Source organism: Capricornis sumatraensis, chromosome 17 (genome assembly GCF_032405125.1).
Source record: "Capricornis sumatraensis isolate serow.1 chromosome 17, serow.2, whole genome shotgun sequence".
In the NCBI taxonomy this organism is placed as follows: Eukaryota; Metazoa; Chordata; class Mammalia; order Artiodactyla; family Bovidae; genus Capricornis; species Capricornis sumatraensis.
In genome coordinates, this window is record NC_091085.1 from 14,446,341 (window position 1) to 14,463,272 (window position 16,932).

Genomic DNA, 16,932 nt, shown 5'->3' on the forward strand with positions numbered 1-16,932 from the left:
GGGTGTCCCAGTGAAGACTTCAGTTGGACAGTTTACTGTGTGGGTGGAAAGTACAGGGAACCAAATGTAGGGATGGAGGTATAGGAATCAGCAGAATGCAGGTGAGAGTCAAAGTCATTGGATTTATGAAATAATTTTGATAGAGGACCTGAGCTCTGGGAAACTACAGTTTAGAGGTGATTCAAGGAGGAGGCAGTGGGGAAAGGAGACAGTGAAGAAGCAGCTGCTGAGCAGGAGACAAACCGGGAATGTGCTGTGTGGTATTGAGAAAGGTAAGAAATGGTTTAAGAGCCTTAAGGTGCTTATAACGGTCACCTGGCTACCTGCATGTGGTCCTAACTTCCTGTGTTACACTGTAAACTCCCTGTGGCCAGTTTTATGATTCTTTGTATTCCTTATGTATAGTAGCCTAGAATTGCCTGGCGTAAGCAAATGTTCGAACTGTTTATTTGCCGTGTAAGCACTGCTAGTCCTCTACCAATGGTTAGGCACTGTTCTATACTCTGGAGATAATAAGGATAATTTACTCAAGGTCAGTGCAATCTGAAATGGAAGACAGATTTGTAAATACCTAATTAAAATGGTGTTATACAGAATGGTACAGTATAATAAGTGCCACAGAAGAGGCGTATGTACCTTTGTCTTTTTGGTTCTTTGGAGGGAAAACAGATACAGAGTCAGAAAAGGTTTTATCAAGTTAAATCCTGAGTTTTGCTTTGAAGGATTTATAAGATAGGAAGGTTGAATAAGAAACGATGTCCTTCCTGGCTGAGAGGATAGTAGGAAGATGTAAAGAAGTATTAAAGTTCCGAATGTAAGATGTACAGTCATAATCAAATTTTCATTTCAGAAAACTAACCCTGTTGAGATGTTGTTGAAAATAATGAGATTAATGGAAAGACATTTGATTGGAGGCTATTGTAATCATCAGGGAGCGTCCCAGGCACTAGTGGTAAAGAACACGCCTGCCAATGCAGGAGACGTAAGAGAGGCTGGTTCCATCCCTGGGTCGGGAAGGTCCCCTGGAGGAAGAAATGGCAACCCGCTCCAGTTTTCTTGCCTGGAGAATCCCCACGGACAGAGGAGCCTGATGGGCTACAGTCCATAGGGTCGCAAAGAGCTGGACATGACTGAAGCGACTGAGCACACAGATTGTAATAATTGAAGCCGTGAGGTTGGGCTCATGAGGCATTGGAGAACGTTATAGAAAGAAACAGCTTGAGAGGTGTTAGAGGGGTAGAACGGACCGTACTTGTTCTACTGAAAGTGAAGAATGAAGAGGAAGGAAGAATCAGATACGGTTGATATTTCTAGCTTCAGTAACTAGGTAAATAGCAATGATATTACCAGTCAAGGTAGAGAAGGAAAGAATGATCTGTGAATAAGGGACTAATTTAATAAATTATGTTATATTCCATCCACAAAAATTCTGTTTGATAATGGTACACCATTAAGTAAAATAAACAGTATAAAATAAACAGCATAGTATGACTCCTTTATACACATACGCTTAAATATTTATATGCACATATACATATTTCTGTATATATACACATGTATACCACAGATACCATTTGTGTTTTTATAAGTTTAGACAAATGTATGAACAGGTACATAAAATATTAATAGTGGTGTGGCTTATACTGAAAATTGTTCTGTGTTTCCATTGTTGCTTCCTTATTTAGGTGTTGCATCATTTTTTTTTTTACTACATATATTACATGTATATAAAGCACCCCCCCCCAAAAAAAAGAGGACAGTAGTATATGTCTATCTATTTAGCTATCTGTGCACTGTGTGCTTCTTGAAAAATAATGATAGAAGGGGTATTTTCTTTGCAGAACACATTTTTCCCCCTCTTTGTAACTTCATTCATACTGTTTTCCACAATGACCTTTCCTCTTCTTAATGCTTTTGCCCTTTATTTAAGGCTCATCTTTATGCTCTAGCTCTCTGTTGGTACTTTTTTCCATCTTGAGGAACTGATAATTATCTTGACTTCTACTGAATTATGACAGTACATGTATTCTTATGTCCTAACTGTATTCATATTGCTTATCTATTGGTATGTAATAATTCCCAGAAATGTTGCAGCTTGAAACAACAGAAATTTACTATCTTGCAGTTTCTTTGAGTTGGCCGTCTAGGCACAGCTCAGCTGGATCCTCTACTGCAAGTTTTATAAGTCTGCAGAAAATCGCTGCAGATGGTGACGGCAGCCATGAAATTAAAAGACGCTTGCTCCTCGGAAGAAAAGTTGTGACCAACCTAGATAGCATATTCAAAAGCAGAGACATTACTTTGCCAACAAAGGTCCGTCTAGTCAAGGCTATGGTTTTCTCAGTGGTCATGGATGGATGTGAGAGTTGGACTGTGAAGAAGGCTGAGCGCTGAAGAATTGATGCTTTTGAACTGTGGTGTTGGAGAAGACTCTTGAGAGTCCCTTGAACTGCAAGGAGATCCAACCAGGCCATTCTGAAGGAGATCAGCCCTGGGTGTTCTTTGGAAGGAATGATTCTAAAGTTGAAACTCCAGTACTTTGGCCACCTCATGCGAAGAGTTGACTCATTGGAAAACACTCTGATGCTTGGAGAGATTGGGGGCAGGAGGAGACGGGGACGACAGAGGATGAGATGGCTGGATGGCATCACTGACTTGATGGACATGAGTCTGAGTGAACTCCGGGAGATGGTGACGGACAGGGAGGCCTGGCGTGCTGCGATTCATGGGGTCGCAAAGAGTCGGACACGACTGAGCAACTGAACTGAACTGAAAGGAATTACACAAACTGTGTTCTTGCTGGAAGTTGGAGTCCTCCTTTAAGCTCACGTGGTTATTGGCAGAATTCAGTTCCTTTCACCCAGAGGACTGAGATCCCCTTTTTCTTGCTGGCTAATCACTAAGATCACTTAGATCACTAAGAGCTAATCTCAGCACCCAGAGGCTGTCCTAGCCTCTTGTCACATGGCCCTGTCACACCATAGCAGCTTACTTTTTCAAGGCTGGCTGGAGAATCTCTTGTGGACCAAGAGAGAGCTTACATAACGTGGCGTATCACAGGAGTGTGTGCCCCATCACCTTTGCCATATCAGTTCAGTTCAGTCGCTCAGTTGTGTCCGACTCTTTGCGACCCCATGAACCACAGCACACCAGGCTTCCCTGTCCATCACCAACTCCCGGAGTTCACCCAAACCCATGCCCCTTGAGTCGGTGATGCCATCCAGCCATCTCATCTTCTGTCGTCCCTTTCTCCTCCTACCCTCAGTCTTTCCCAGTATCAGGGTCTTTTCTAAATGAGTCACCTCTTCACATCAGGTGGCCAAAGATTTGGAGTTTCAGCCTCAACATCATTCCTTCCAAAGAAATCCCAGGACTGATCTCCTTTAGGATGAACTGGTTGGATCTCCTTGCAGTCCAAGGGACTCTCAAGAGTCTTCTCCAACGCCACAGTTCAAAAGCATCAATTCTTCTGCACTCAGCTTTTTTATAGTCCAACTCTCACATCCATACATGACTACTGGAAAAACCATCGCCTTGACTAGACAGACCTTTGTTGGCAAAGTAATGTCTCTGGTTTTTAATTAGCTATATAGGTGTTGGTCATAACTTTTCTTCCAAGGAGTAAGTTTCTTTTCATTTCGTGGCTGCAGTCTCCATCTGCAGTGATTTTGGGAGCCCCCCAAAATAAAGTCTGCCACTGTTTCCCCCTCTATTTCCCATGAAGTGATGGGACCGGATGCCATGATCTTTGTTTTCTGAATGTTGAGCTTTAAGCCAACTTTTTCACTCTCATGAAGAGGCTCTTTAGTTCTTTTCACTTTCTGCTGTAAGCGTGGTGCCATCTGCAAATCTGAGGTAGTAACAAAGAGGAAGGGACTAGAATGACTTTGAAGGTGCTTGTTTGGGGACTGGAAGAATGGCGTGCCGTTGACTCTTCAATTCAATTAATATTTGAGTGCTGTGAGGCAGTATATTGATGTTAAATTTCTGGGTGGTTTTTGATCCCTAGAGAGAGACTTAGAAGCACAAACCAGTATTTCACATCTCCATTCATGAAAGTTGTTGCTTTCTCTGCAGTGTCATAGGAAGTTATTCATTAGCAGGTTTTAAAATTGCACTCGGGATTGTTTTTATCTCTATGTCTAAATGTGTACCGTTTAATAGCATTTGAAAAAGATACCTTGATGATGTTAGTCAAAAATCATAGATAGGACATTTTGTTAACTTCTAAAGTGACTGGGAGATAACTTGTGGATAATGATGAAAGGTCTGACAGACCTGGAACCAAAGTATAAATAGTGTTATATGAACTTAATAGAGATATGGAAAAAGTGGTAGAAGAGCGCAAAGCCTTTTTATTTTCCTCAGACATTTTGTGTTTTCCTTCCTTTTAATAACTGCTTATTGTAAAACCTAAAAGAATAGAGAAGTGTGAGGAAAAGGACACAGAGCTGAGTTTCTAGAGAAGAGAAATGAACCATTTTTTGTAAAGGGCCAGACAGTAAGCATTTTGGATTTTGCAGGCCATATAATCTCTGTCTCTGCTACTCAATGTAGTATTCCAGTATGATTGGGCTTCCCTGGTGACTCAGACAGTAAAGAATCTGCGTGCAATGCAGAAGACCTGGGTTCGATCCCTGGGTCGGGAAGATCCTCTGGAGAAGAGAATGGCTATCCACACCAGTATTCTTGCCTAGAGAACTCCCATGGACAGAGGAAGTACTATGCAACTTAGTGTCGTAAGACAGTACAATGACAGCCGTAGATAATAGTTCAACAGATAAGTATGCCATGGCTTTGTTTCAATAAAACTTTATTACAAAAATAGTTGATAGGCTTCATTTGTCTCATGTGCAGCAATTCTAGTAATTCTGACCTTGTTTTAGGTAACTGAAAATTTGATGTATCTTCTTTCATATTTCCCCCAAATTCATATTATACATAATACTCTTCAAAATTTTTTTCCATTTAATAATATACTGTGGAAAAACTATTCTTTTCTCCCATTATGGGCTTCCCAGGTGGCTCAGTGGTAAAGAAAGGAGAGGTATGTTTGATCCCTAGGCTGGCAAGATACTCAGGAGGAGGACATGGCAACCCACTTCAGTTATTCTTACCTGGAAAATTCCATGGACAGAAGAGCCTGGTGGGCTAAGTCTGTAGGGTCACACAGAGTCAGACACTACTGAGTGACCGAGTTCACAAGCATACAGGCTATCGCATTATATGGTTGTATGTTTTTGTTTTTTCAGTTTTTCTCTTTTAATAATGTAAGATATTATGGGGAACTCCTTTGTACACACATCTTTCTGCATCTGTGAAAACATGTTCATATGACAGGAGTGTACCTCCTGCTTTATATCAAAGCCTCTGCATATTAAATTTACATTTTTGATAAAACAGTTGCAGTAAAGCAACAGAAGAACCCTATGGAGTGTCGGTAGACATGCCATTGGTGATAACTGTTGGGTCTAACTTTTATAGGTGGGAATTATCTAATTGCAGTTTAGCTACCCTTGCTATTTACATAAAAAGCATAATCCTAGCCTTGACCATCCTGTCTTTCCAATTCATTTTAAAGAATGGAGTTCAGAAGACTTTTACTTAACATATTTCAGAAGTCTCCCATTTATATGAAATGAATCATTCTGTTGGTATTTGATAGGTGAATGGTATTATGGAAGCATTTACCAACACTGAGTCAATTGTTTATATTTTCAAGGTAATTCTTTGCATCATTTAAATATGTATGATCATTACTAATGTTCCTTGTGAATCACTATATGGAGAGGTCTGTAGTAGCACCCAAGCTAATCATCTCTTAATCCCTTGACTTCTGTTACCATAAACCAGTTAAAAAATATTTGTTTTTTACCAGATGATTTATATGTGTGCATTTTTTGATGTACTCTTGCTTAACACTAATTGTGTTGTGCATAACAGTAGTTATTTCTTTTAGATTCTTTACTGTATTATTATATAAATACTCCACTACTTAAAAAATTTCATTTTATTTTTAATGGGCATTTGATAGTTGCTAGTGTTTGGCTTCCCTGGTGGCTCAGATGGTAAAACGTCTGCCTGCAATGTGGGAGACCCAGGTTCGATCCCTGGGTCCCGAAGATCCTCTAGAGAAGGATATGACAACCCACTCCAATACTCTTGCCTGGAAAATCCCATAGATGGAGGAGCCTGGTAGGCTACAGTGCAAGGGGTTGCAAAGAGTCTGACATGGCTGAGCGACTAAACTAGTGTTTGGCTAAAGTTGCTATAATCATTCTTTGAAATATATTTTGTGTTTATGAGAGTCTAAGTTTCATATCCTTGTCAAATTTTGGTACTATTTTTGTAAATATAGTGATTCTGGTGAGTTGTAGTATATTTTTTTATGGTATTAGTTTGTATTTCCCTGATGATTAATAATCCTGAACACCTAAAAACCTTTTCATGAAGTTATTTGCCATTTGGAAATGTTTTGTCCATGTGTTTTGTGTAGTTTGGTACTTTTTATTGTTGTGATTATTGCCTTTTCTTTCAGATGTAATTTCCTTGTTTACTATAAGTATTCTAAATATCATACTTGATATTTGGTGAAGTATGTAATACTAAATATAAATACTCTTCCTTTCTTAAGTTTGCCTTTTAATGCTCTTAACGCTGGCTTCGTTGCTGTTTTTTGGTCGCTCAGTCATGTCTGACTCTGTGACCCCATGGACTGCAGCCTGCCAGGCTTCCCTGTCCTTCACCACCTCCTGGAGCTTGCTCAAACTCATGTCCATTGAGTCAGTGATGCCATCCAACCATTTCATCCTCTGTCGTCCCCTTCTCCTCCTGCCTTCAGATATTCTGGCATCAAGGTCTTTTCTAATGAGTTGGCTCTTTGCATCAGGTGGCCAAAGTATTGGCGCTTCAGCATCAGTCCTTCCAGTGAATATTCAGGACTGATTTCCTTTAGGATTGACTGGTTTGATCTCCTTGCAGTCCAAGGGACTCTCCAACTCAACAGTTCCAAAGCATCAATTCTTCAGTGCTCAGCTTTATTTATGGTTCAACTCCCACATGCATATGTGACTATTGGAAAAAACCAAAGTTTTCACTATATGGACATTTGTCGGCAAAGCAATATGCTGTCTAGGTTGGTCATAGCTTTCCTTCCAAGGAGCAAGCATCTTTTAATTTCATGGCTTCAGTCACCATCTGCAGTGATTTTGGAGCCCAAGAACATAAAGATTTTTGGTGAAGTAGAAAAGATTAGCTTTATTACTTTGCCAGGCAGAAGGGGACAGAGTAAGCACCTGCCCTGGAAAATGGCATGTCCACACCTGGGAGGAACTGGGGAGGGATTTTATAGCAATGGTCAAGGTTGAGGCTTGGTTCAGTGGTTCAAGGATAAGATTAGGGTTTGTGCAGGGCCTTCACTCCTTTCATTTGGTCTCAGGTTATCTTTTGATGAGCTTCTCTGTTTCCTTTAATCTGACCTCAGTTGGTCTTCTCTGGAATAAAGAATCCTGACATCATCCAATTGTTGGAGATTTTGGTTTTATGAAGAGCTCAGAGATATTGTTAATGTGTCTCTTGCTTTATTAACTATGCCAAAGCCTTTGACTGTGTGGATCACAATAAACTGTGGAAAATTCTGAAAGAGATGGGAATACCAGAACACCTGACCTGCCTCTTGAAAAACCTGTATGCAGGTCAGGAAGCAGCAGTTAGAACTGGACATGGAACAATAGACTGGTTCCAAATAGGAAAAGGAGTACATCAAGGCTGTGTATTGTCACCCTGCTTATTTAACTGCTATGCAGAGTACATCATGAGAAACACTGGGCCGGAAGAAGCACAAGCTGGAATCAAGACTGCCAGGAGATATATCAGTAACCTCAGATATGCAGATGACCCCACCCTTATGGCAGAAAATGAAGAGGAACTACAAAGCCTCTTGATGAAAATGAAAGAGGAGAGTGAAAAAGTTGGCTTAAAGCTCAACATTCAGAAAACGAAGATCATGGCATCTGGTTGCATCACTTCATGGGAAATAGATGGGGAAACAGTAGAAACAGTGTCAGACTTTATTTTTTGGGGCTCCAAAATCACTGCAGATGGTGACTGCAGCCATGAAATTAAAAGACGCTTACTCTTTGGAAGGAAAATTATGACCAACCTAGAGAGGATATTCAAAAGCAGAGTTATTACTTTGTCAACAAAGGTCCGTCTAGTCAAGGCTATGGTTTTTTCAGTGGTCATGTATGGATGTGAGAGGTGGACTGTGAAGAAGGCTGAGCGCCGAAGAATTGATGCTTTTGAACTGTGGTGTTGGAGAAGACTCTTGAGAGTCCCTTGGACTGCAAGGAGATCCAACCAGTCCATCCTAAAGGAGATCAGTCCTGGTGTTCATTGGAAGAACTGATACTGAAGCTGAAACTCCAATACTTTGGCCACCTCATGCGAAGAGTTGACTCACTGGAAAAGACCCTGATGCTGGGAGGGATTGGGGGCAGGAGGAGAAGGGGACGACAGAGGATGAGATGGCTGGATGGCATCACCGACTTGATGGACATGAGTTTGAGTGAACTCCGGGAGTTGGTGATGGACAGGGAGGCCTGGCGTGGTGCAGTTCATGGGGTTGCAAAGAGTCAATCATGACTGAGGGACTGAACTGAAATGAGGGGAACCAGGACCTTGCCTGAAGCCTGCACTATTGTTTCTTGGCTGTCTTATCTCTGCATCTCCTCCCTTCCCTGATTAGCAGCCATTTGAATCTGCTGTTTGGGCCTCAGGGGGTCAGGGAGTGTAGAGTCTGCTCCCTCCAAAGAACTTGGACAGGGAAAGGTTTTCATACCCAGGAACTCCACAGGGCCCTGCTTGGTTTCACCTTGAAACTTTAGTATTTTGATTATTCGTGAGTTGGCTTTCATTCTTTTGGTGTTGTCTGTTACTGGTGATTTTAAAAAATTAAGGAGTATTGTTGATTTTCAATGTTATGCTAATTTCTTTAGTAAAGCAAAGTAATTCAGTTATACATATACATTTATTTACTCTTTAATTCTTTTCTCATATAGGTCATTACAGAGTATTGAGTAGAGTTCCCTTTGCTATACAGTAGTCATCGCTAGTTATTATTTTACCTATAGTAGTTTGTATATTTCAACACTGTTATTGGTGATTGAATGTTGGAAATTGTATTTAATGTTGCAGGAAATTGTATTTAACAGTCCTTAGATGATAATATCTTCCCCTTGGAGGATTTCCTTTTGATTTTTTATTAGTAGTTAGATTGTACTCCTTAGTCATATATGACTTTTTGCACTAGGTTCCTCTGTCTTTGGAATTTCCCAGGTAAGAATACAGGCGTGCTTTGCCATTTACTCCTCCAGGGATATTCCTGACCTGGGGACTGAAGCTGCATTTTCTGTGTTTCTTTGCGTTGGCAGGTGTATTCTTTACCACTGAGTTGCCTGGGAAGCCCAGCAGTTAGATTAGGTGCTGATTACATTAAGAGTGGGGCTTCCCAAGGAGCTCAAAGGGTAAAGAATTTACCTACAATGCCGGAGACCTGTCTTCAGTCCTTAGGTCAGGAAGATCTCTGGAGAAGGGAATGGCAACCCACTCCAGTGTTCTTTCCTAGAGAATCTCATGGACAGAGGAACCTGTTGGGCTACAGTCCATGGGGTCGCAAAGAGTTGGACACGACTGAGTTACTAACCGGAGAAGGCAATGGCACCTCACTCCAGTACTCTTGCCTGGAAAATCCCATGGGCGGAGGAGCCTGGTAGGGTACAGTCCATGGGGTCACTAAGAGTTGGACATGACTGAGCGATTTCACTTTCATACAGAGAAGGAAATGGCAACCCACTCCAGTATTCTTGCCTGGAGAATCCCAGGGACGGTGGAGCCTGGTGGGCTGCCGTCTATGGGGTTGCACAGAGTCAGACCGACTGAAGTGACTTAGCGGCAGCAGCAGCAGTGACTGACACACATATATTAAGACCGGGATGATTCAAAGCTGAAATTTTTAAAATCTCTGTTAGAGTTTGCCCTATTTACAGTTTGCCTACTCTTAGTTTGGAGCCCTCCTAGGTCTTCTCAAAACCTGGGTCTACTACGGGAATAGTCTCCTTCTACTGTGAGTCTGTGACCTACCCTGAGTCTATTACATCTTTCTTTTTGTTGGTGTTGTTTGTTTCCTTCTCATTCTATGAGATTCTGAGAATTTTCTGCAGTGTTTTGGCTGCCAGTTAATCCACACGCACATCACCATGGTGCTGTTTGGGGGTCTGTTGTATTGTTTTGCGGAACTGGTCTATTGTCTGTTTCCTACAGAATAGTTCTGCTATTTCTGTAAACCTGGGTAAACTACTAGGATCCCTCCACCTGAAAGGTTATAAAAGCCCGTTTTTTTCCCCTAGTGCTTTAAAAGTTATAACAGCTGTATTTAGCTTCTCTGTTCCCACATGTGAATAGCAAATGTGTCAACAGGAAAAGTCATGCTGAACATCTCTCGGGTCCTGGCTCCTTAAATCTTGGCTACCTTGGAAGCTCTCCAGTACCTTAAAAAAGTAAAACATAAATTTAATCTAGCATTTTCAGTTGCTTTTGTTGGATAGTTAGTTTGATAAAAGCTAATCTGCTGTTGCCCGAAAGATCACTCTTTGCTGTTATGTTTTTCATTTGTTTACTGTGAAATAATAGTCCTTCATTTGTTATGATGCCAGAAAAGGAGAGTGCATGTTCTTCCCTCTCCTAAGTAACAAACACACCACCTCTGAGCCATGGAAAGTCGTATGTCATGTGGATGCCTTTATTCATGTGACAATGTTCATCTCTTCATAGGTTGCTTAGCCAAACAATGAAGGATCATCTAGTAAGAGTAGCAAATGAAGCTGAATTCATCCTGAGCAGGCAGCGGGCAGAGGACATTCACAGACACGCGGAATTTGAGGTAGGTTATACCTATGAGTGATCTGAGGAAGTTACCTTTGTAAAACGTTAATCATAGGCAACTGTGTAGGTAACATTGCAGCATGGTCTTAACAATCACATGCCGTCAAACAATTAAAAATTAATTTGTGAGAGTATCATAGTGGATTCTGGAAAGATAGTGTAAGACTCTGTAGTCTTGGCCAGTAAATTAGTGAACCGCTCTTGCTCTCCTGTATGCAAAGCAGAGCTGGTTTACTGGAAATGAAAACCCGTATGTTAGATGAAATCTTTGAGGTTTCTAGAGAGAAGCTGAACAGAGGCATGAAGTTTTTTACCCTTGAGGATGCTGCAGAGGAAATGAAGGTGCATACAGCTTTCTTCCCAGCTTTTGACAGGGGAATCAAGCGACAGAGCCATCCTGGGACCAGTCCTTGTCTCAGCCCTTGCTCCTGAATTTGTGCTCTTGAATTCATAGAGAGAATTAATGGTGTCATAACTATATAAATTACAAAAATTCACACCTAAGGTGAACTAGAAAATTTGCCAGGAACATTTGCTAAGAATTGGCAGGGAAAAGCTGCATCTGAGGGTTCTTTCTAACATGTTAAGAACAGATAATTCAAATGTTGCTGGTATTTTTCTGATACATTAAAAATAATGAAAACTTCTTCAGGTTCATTTCATATAGCTATCATTACATAAGAAAAGACACTGGAAAAATAAAACTCCATAAGACCAATTTTACTTAAGAACATGGGCACAAAATCCTAACATAATCCAACAATGTAATGAAAGAACTATACAACTGACTCTTGAACAAACAGGTTTCAACTTTGTGGGTCTACTTATCTGCTGATATTTTTCCGTAGTCAATACTAGAGTACCACACAGTCTGCAGTTAGAGGAAATTACAGATGTGGAGGAACCTTGGATATGGAAGGTAAATTGTATTTACCTCCATGTATTTTAAGGGTCAGCTGTAAAATGTGAACACTTAGAATTTATTCATGGACTCCAAAGGTGGTTTGGATAATATTAAGATATCTACCTATAGAATAAATCAACCAATTAAAAATCAGAAAATCATATGAAAATATCAATAAAAGTAGAAGAAAGCATATTATACATTTTAGTAATCAACCCTAATGAAACTGTGGGAAAAATGTTTATTAGAAAACAATTTAAATACAATGACCATTTGTTGTTGTTTAGTCACCCAGTTGTGTCCAATTCTTTGCAACCCCATGGACCTGACATGCTAGACCTCCCTGTCCCTCACCATCTCCTGAAGTTTGCCCAAGTTGATGGCCGTTGTGTCCGTGATGCCATCCAGACATATCATCCTTTGACGCCCTCTTCTTCTGCCCTCAGTCTTTCCCAGCATCAGGGTCTTTTTCAGAGAGTTGCCTATTCGCATCAGGTGACCAAAATTCTGGAGCTTCAGCTTCAGTCTTTCTAATGAGTATTGAGGGTTGATTTCCCTTAAGATTGACTGGTTTGATCTCCTTGTTGTCCAGGGGAGTTTCAGGAGTCTTCACCAGCACCGCAGTTCTAAAGCATCTGTTCTTTGGCATTCTGCCTTCTTTATGGTCCAGCTCTCACAACTGTACATGACCACTGGGAACACCACAGGCTTGACTATATGGATCTTTTTGCAGAGTAATGTCTCTATTTTTTAACACATTGTCTAGGTTTATCATAGTCTTCCTGCCAAGATCAATTGTCTTCTGATTTCATTGCTGCAGTCACCATCTGCAGTGATTTTAGAGCTCAGGAAGAGGAAATCTGTTACTGCTTCTACCTTTTCCCCTTTATGTGCCACAAAGGGATGGGGCCAGATGCCATGATCTTAGTTTTTTATTATTTAGTTTTAAGCCGGCTTTTTTACTCTCCTCCTTCACCCTCGTCAAGAGTCTCTTTTGTCCCGCTTCGCTTTCTGTCATTAGTCGTACCATCTGCATATCTGAGGTTGTTGATGCTTCTCCCGCCTATCTTGATGCCAGCTTTTAACTCGCCCATCCTGGCATTTCTCATGATGTGCTCAGCATATAGGTGAAACGAACAGGGTGACAGCAGACAGCCCTGTCTTACTCCTTTCTCAGTCTTGATCCAGTCAGTTGTTCCATACAGGGTTCTAACTGTTGCCTCTTGGCCCACATACAGGTTTCTTTGGAGACAGGTAAGATGGTCTGGTATTCTCATCTCTCTAAGAGCTTTCCACAGTTTGTTATGATCCACACAGTCAAAGACTTTAGTGTAGTCAATGAAACAGAGGTAGATGTTTTTCTGGAACTCCCTTGCTTTCACTATGATCCTGCGAATGTTGGCAGTTTGATCTCTGGTTTCTCTTCCTTTCCTAAACCTAGCTTAGACATCTGGAAGTTCTTGGTTCCCATAATGCTGAAGCCTAGCATTCAAGATTTTAAGCATGACGTTACTAGCGTGGGAGATGAGTGCAGTTGTCCAGTGGGTAGAACATTCTTTAGTTCTACCCTTCTTGGGAATTGGGATGGGGATTGACCTTTTCCAGTCCTGAGGCCAGTGTTGGGTCTTCCATATTGGCTGTCATATTTAATGTAATGCCTTGATGGCATCATCCTTTAGGGTTTTGAAAAGCTCTACTGGAATTCCATTGCATCCATTAGCTTTATTATCAGCAGTGCTTCCTAAGGCTCACTTGACTTTGCACTTCAGAATGTCTGGGTGACTGACCACACCATCATAGTAATCTGGTTCACTAAGATCTTTTTTGTACAGTTCTTTCCATCTCTTCTTGATCTCTTTGATGTCTTCTAGGTCTCTACCATTTCTGTCCTTTATTGTGCCCATCTTTGAGCAAAATGTTCCCTTGCTATTTCCAATTCCCTGAAGCGATCTCTAGTTCTTCCCTTCTGTTGTTCCTCCTGGTTTTATACATTGTTCATTGAAGAAGGCCTTCTTGTGACTCCTCCTTATTCTTTGGAGCTCTGCATCTAGTTGGATGTACCTTTCCCTCTCTCCCTTGCCTTTCACTTTTCTTCTTTCTTCAGCTATTTGTACAGCCTCTTCAGATAACCACTTTGCCTTCTTGCTTTTTTTTCTTTGGGATGGTTTTGTTTGCTGCCATTTACTAAATATCATTTGAAATTTTTAAAGCTGTTTCTATTAAAATCAGGAAAAAAAGTGATTGATACCTTCTATTAACAATATTTAACAAAAACTTTTTGATATTCTTGCAAGTGCAAGATACTGTTAATATGAATGTTAGATAAGGAAGAAATAGCACTTTCAGGTCACTAATGCTATGAGCTAGGAAAGCCTAAGGGATTCTGAACACTTTTCCACCAGAATTAAGTGGGACTTCATTAATATTATTGGATATAAGATAAATATGCAAAAAATTAATAGATTATCTTTTGACCAGCAATCAGTAGCCAGTTAAGAATCGAAATCAGAAATATAGTTTGTATACAGTTGAAAATACTATTTTGGGTTGAATTCCCTAAAAAATAAACAGATGGTTATTTGTAACAAAAATATAAATTCTCATTGATACAAAACAAAATATAAACTACTGGAGATTCATTCCACACTGGGTAGTAAATCTTTCTGTGTGTGTGGGTTTGAGACATACAGTGACAGAGATGTAGAATCCTTGTTTTATTTTGAAATAATTTGAGATTTACAGGAGAGCTATGAGTAGTACAAGAACCACTCTTCACCATTCTAAATTCTGCAGTGTTTTAAATTTCACCATATTTGCTTCTGTCTTCTTTTTCTTAATTTGAGGATAAGTTGAAGCCATAATAAACTTTTACTTGTAATTACTTAAGTGAGAATTTCCTGTGCCCATCCTTTGTTGTCATCTTGTACACTTATTAAATCAGAAAAATAACAGTTACAATGCTATTATTTAAATATAGACATTATTCATATTTCCCCAAATGTCTTCATAATGTTTTTATAATATAAAGAGAAGATATTATTGCCAAAAATTTTTTTCAAATTAATATGTAAATTCAGTAAAGTGACATTAGCATATCATTCCATTAGAATCATAAAGTATTTAGAATTTAAATATCCCTTAAAAGATACCTAGATATCAAAAACTTCCCCATAATATATTTGGATATATAAATATCCAGTTAATATGGAAAAAAATGCATGAATATATTGTTGAGATTATGAAATAAGAATGTTGAGGATGTACTTGACTTCCCAGATAAACAATACTATAAAAATAATATATTCAAAAAATGTTTCAAATGGAGTAAAGATATATAAGATGAAAGATGACTTAGTTAATATTTTAGAAAAATATTTGGAAAACTATAGAAGTGGAACATTAGCATATGCACGAATTCTGTAACCAAGACAGGTCACTTTAGAAAGAATAGAAGTAAATGTTTATTACTACATTTAATGTTAAGCTGAGGAAACTTGCAATCAGTCCTGTGGGAGGACATGATGGAACATGGAAAGACTGATAAATCAACGTTTGCCACCTTAATTGTTGTTGTTGTTTAGTTTCTGAGATGTGTCCAACTATTTTACTATTCCATGGAAACTAGTCTGCCAGGCTCCTCTTGAGATTTCCTAGGCAGGGATGTTGGAGTGGGTTGCTGTTTGCTTCTCCAGGGGATCTTCTTAACCCAGGGATTGAACCCATGTCTCCTGCATTGGCGGGCGGATCTTTACCACTGAACCACCTGGGAAGCCCTAATGTTCTAATAATTCTTATGAAGTGATAAATGAAAAGTTGACCCAATAGGCACATATTCAGAGGATATGAATAGAGATTTCACAGAAGAATGTAAGTTATCAGGAACTTATAAAATGATAATCAGATCATTGTATGTTTACACAAACATTCAAGAAAATGTAAATGAGGTTAATCATGATATCACTTCTCTGGTCTCTGACTGAGAGAAAGTAAGAGTCATAGCTAGTACTGTTGAAGAAGATAGGGTTGATGAGATGGGCAGTGGGATTCTTTTATTTTTGCAGTGGAAATGTACAGTTTTAGTAGGGCAATATGGTCATATATTTTTTAGTAATAGTTGTATGGACGCACGTACACACAAACACCCCCATTTACCCAGTAACTCTATTCTATAAATATATCTGTAAGAAAAAAGGTAATAGTATGTAAGCGTAGATATATAAGGCTGCTTATTATAGCATTGTATGTAAATTTAACAAAATTAAAACAGTGGAAAAACAGAAGGAAGTTTCTTTACCAAAAGAATCATCATTTTCTCAGTGAACAGGCTATTAATAAATTATAAAAGGATGAATCGGTTGATGGCGTTTTTTTTTTTTTAATAAGAGCTTCATTTATAACTTGTTTCAAATTGCATATTTCAGTTCATAATCTGCTATGAAAGCTGAAGACTTGAGTCCTCTCATACTTCATTTTTTTCCTCAACTTTTAATTTTTGAAGTTACATTCTATTTTTAATAATGTCTACTTATGTAACACTCATGTATTGTAACCACAGTTCTGATAATACTTTAGTATTTATAATATATTTATGTGAATTCACTACCCTACCCCCTCTTTTATTAAGCATAATTTCTTAGTTTCCCTCAGGTTCCTTCTTTTGGCTCAAGTCTTAATTGCTAGGTTTTATTGCCTCCCCTCCCCCTAACAAAGGTTCATGTGTGCTGTAAACTTAAAATTCTTTCCTGTTTAAGAATGTTTGCCAGCTGTCCTTATAGCTGAATGACATCCTGATGAACTGAATATTCTTGGCAAACTTTATAGACTTTGCTTCATTGTCTTTGGATTTGAATATTGCTTTCAGAGAAGTTTGAGGATAGTCTGATATTTGTCCCATTGATGATATGCTTGTTTTCTGTTTCTGATTTTTTTTTATTTGTTAAGGGGGTTCGTTTCTTAACAAGAATATGACTCAGTATTGAGCCTTATTTATCAAAAGTTCCTGGAACATAGTCTTTTGTTATAATCTGCAAATTCAGAGTTTTCATTTAGTTCTTAGAAATTTCTATAAATTAAAATTTGAAATATCT

General features: G+C 39.3%; 1 protein-coding gene across 1 annotated transcript in view; it reads left to right on the forward strand.

Annotated features, from left to right (window-relative positions):
* LRBA (LPS responsive beige-like anchor protein) overlaps positions 1-16,932 on the forward strand; it is a 746,329-nt gene that overhangs the window by 280,968 nt on the left and 448,429 nt on the right. The window contains exon 35 of the mRNA XM_068990001.1: positions 10,831-10,939. Within this exon, the coding sequence (XP_068846102.1) occupies positions 10,831-10,939 (109 nt within the window). The remainder of the gene's footprint in view (positions 1-10,830; positions 10,940-16,932) is intronic.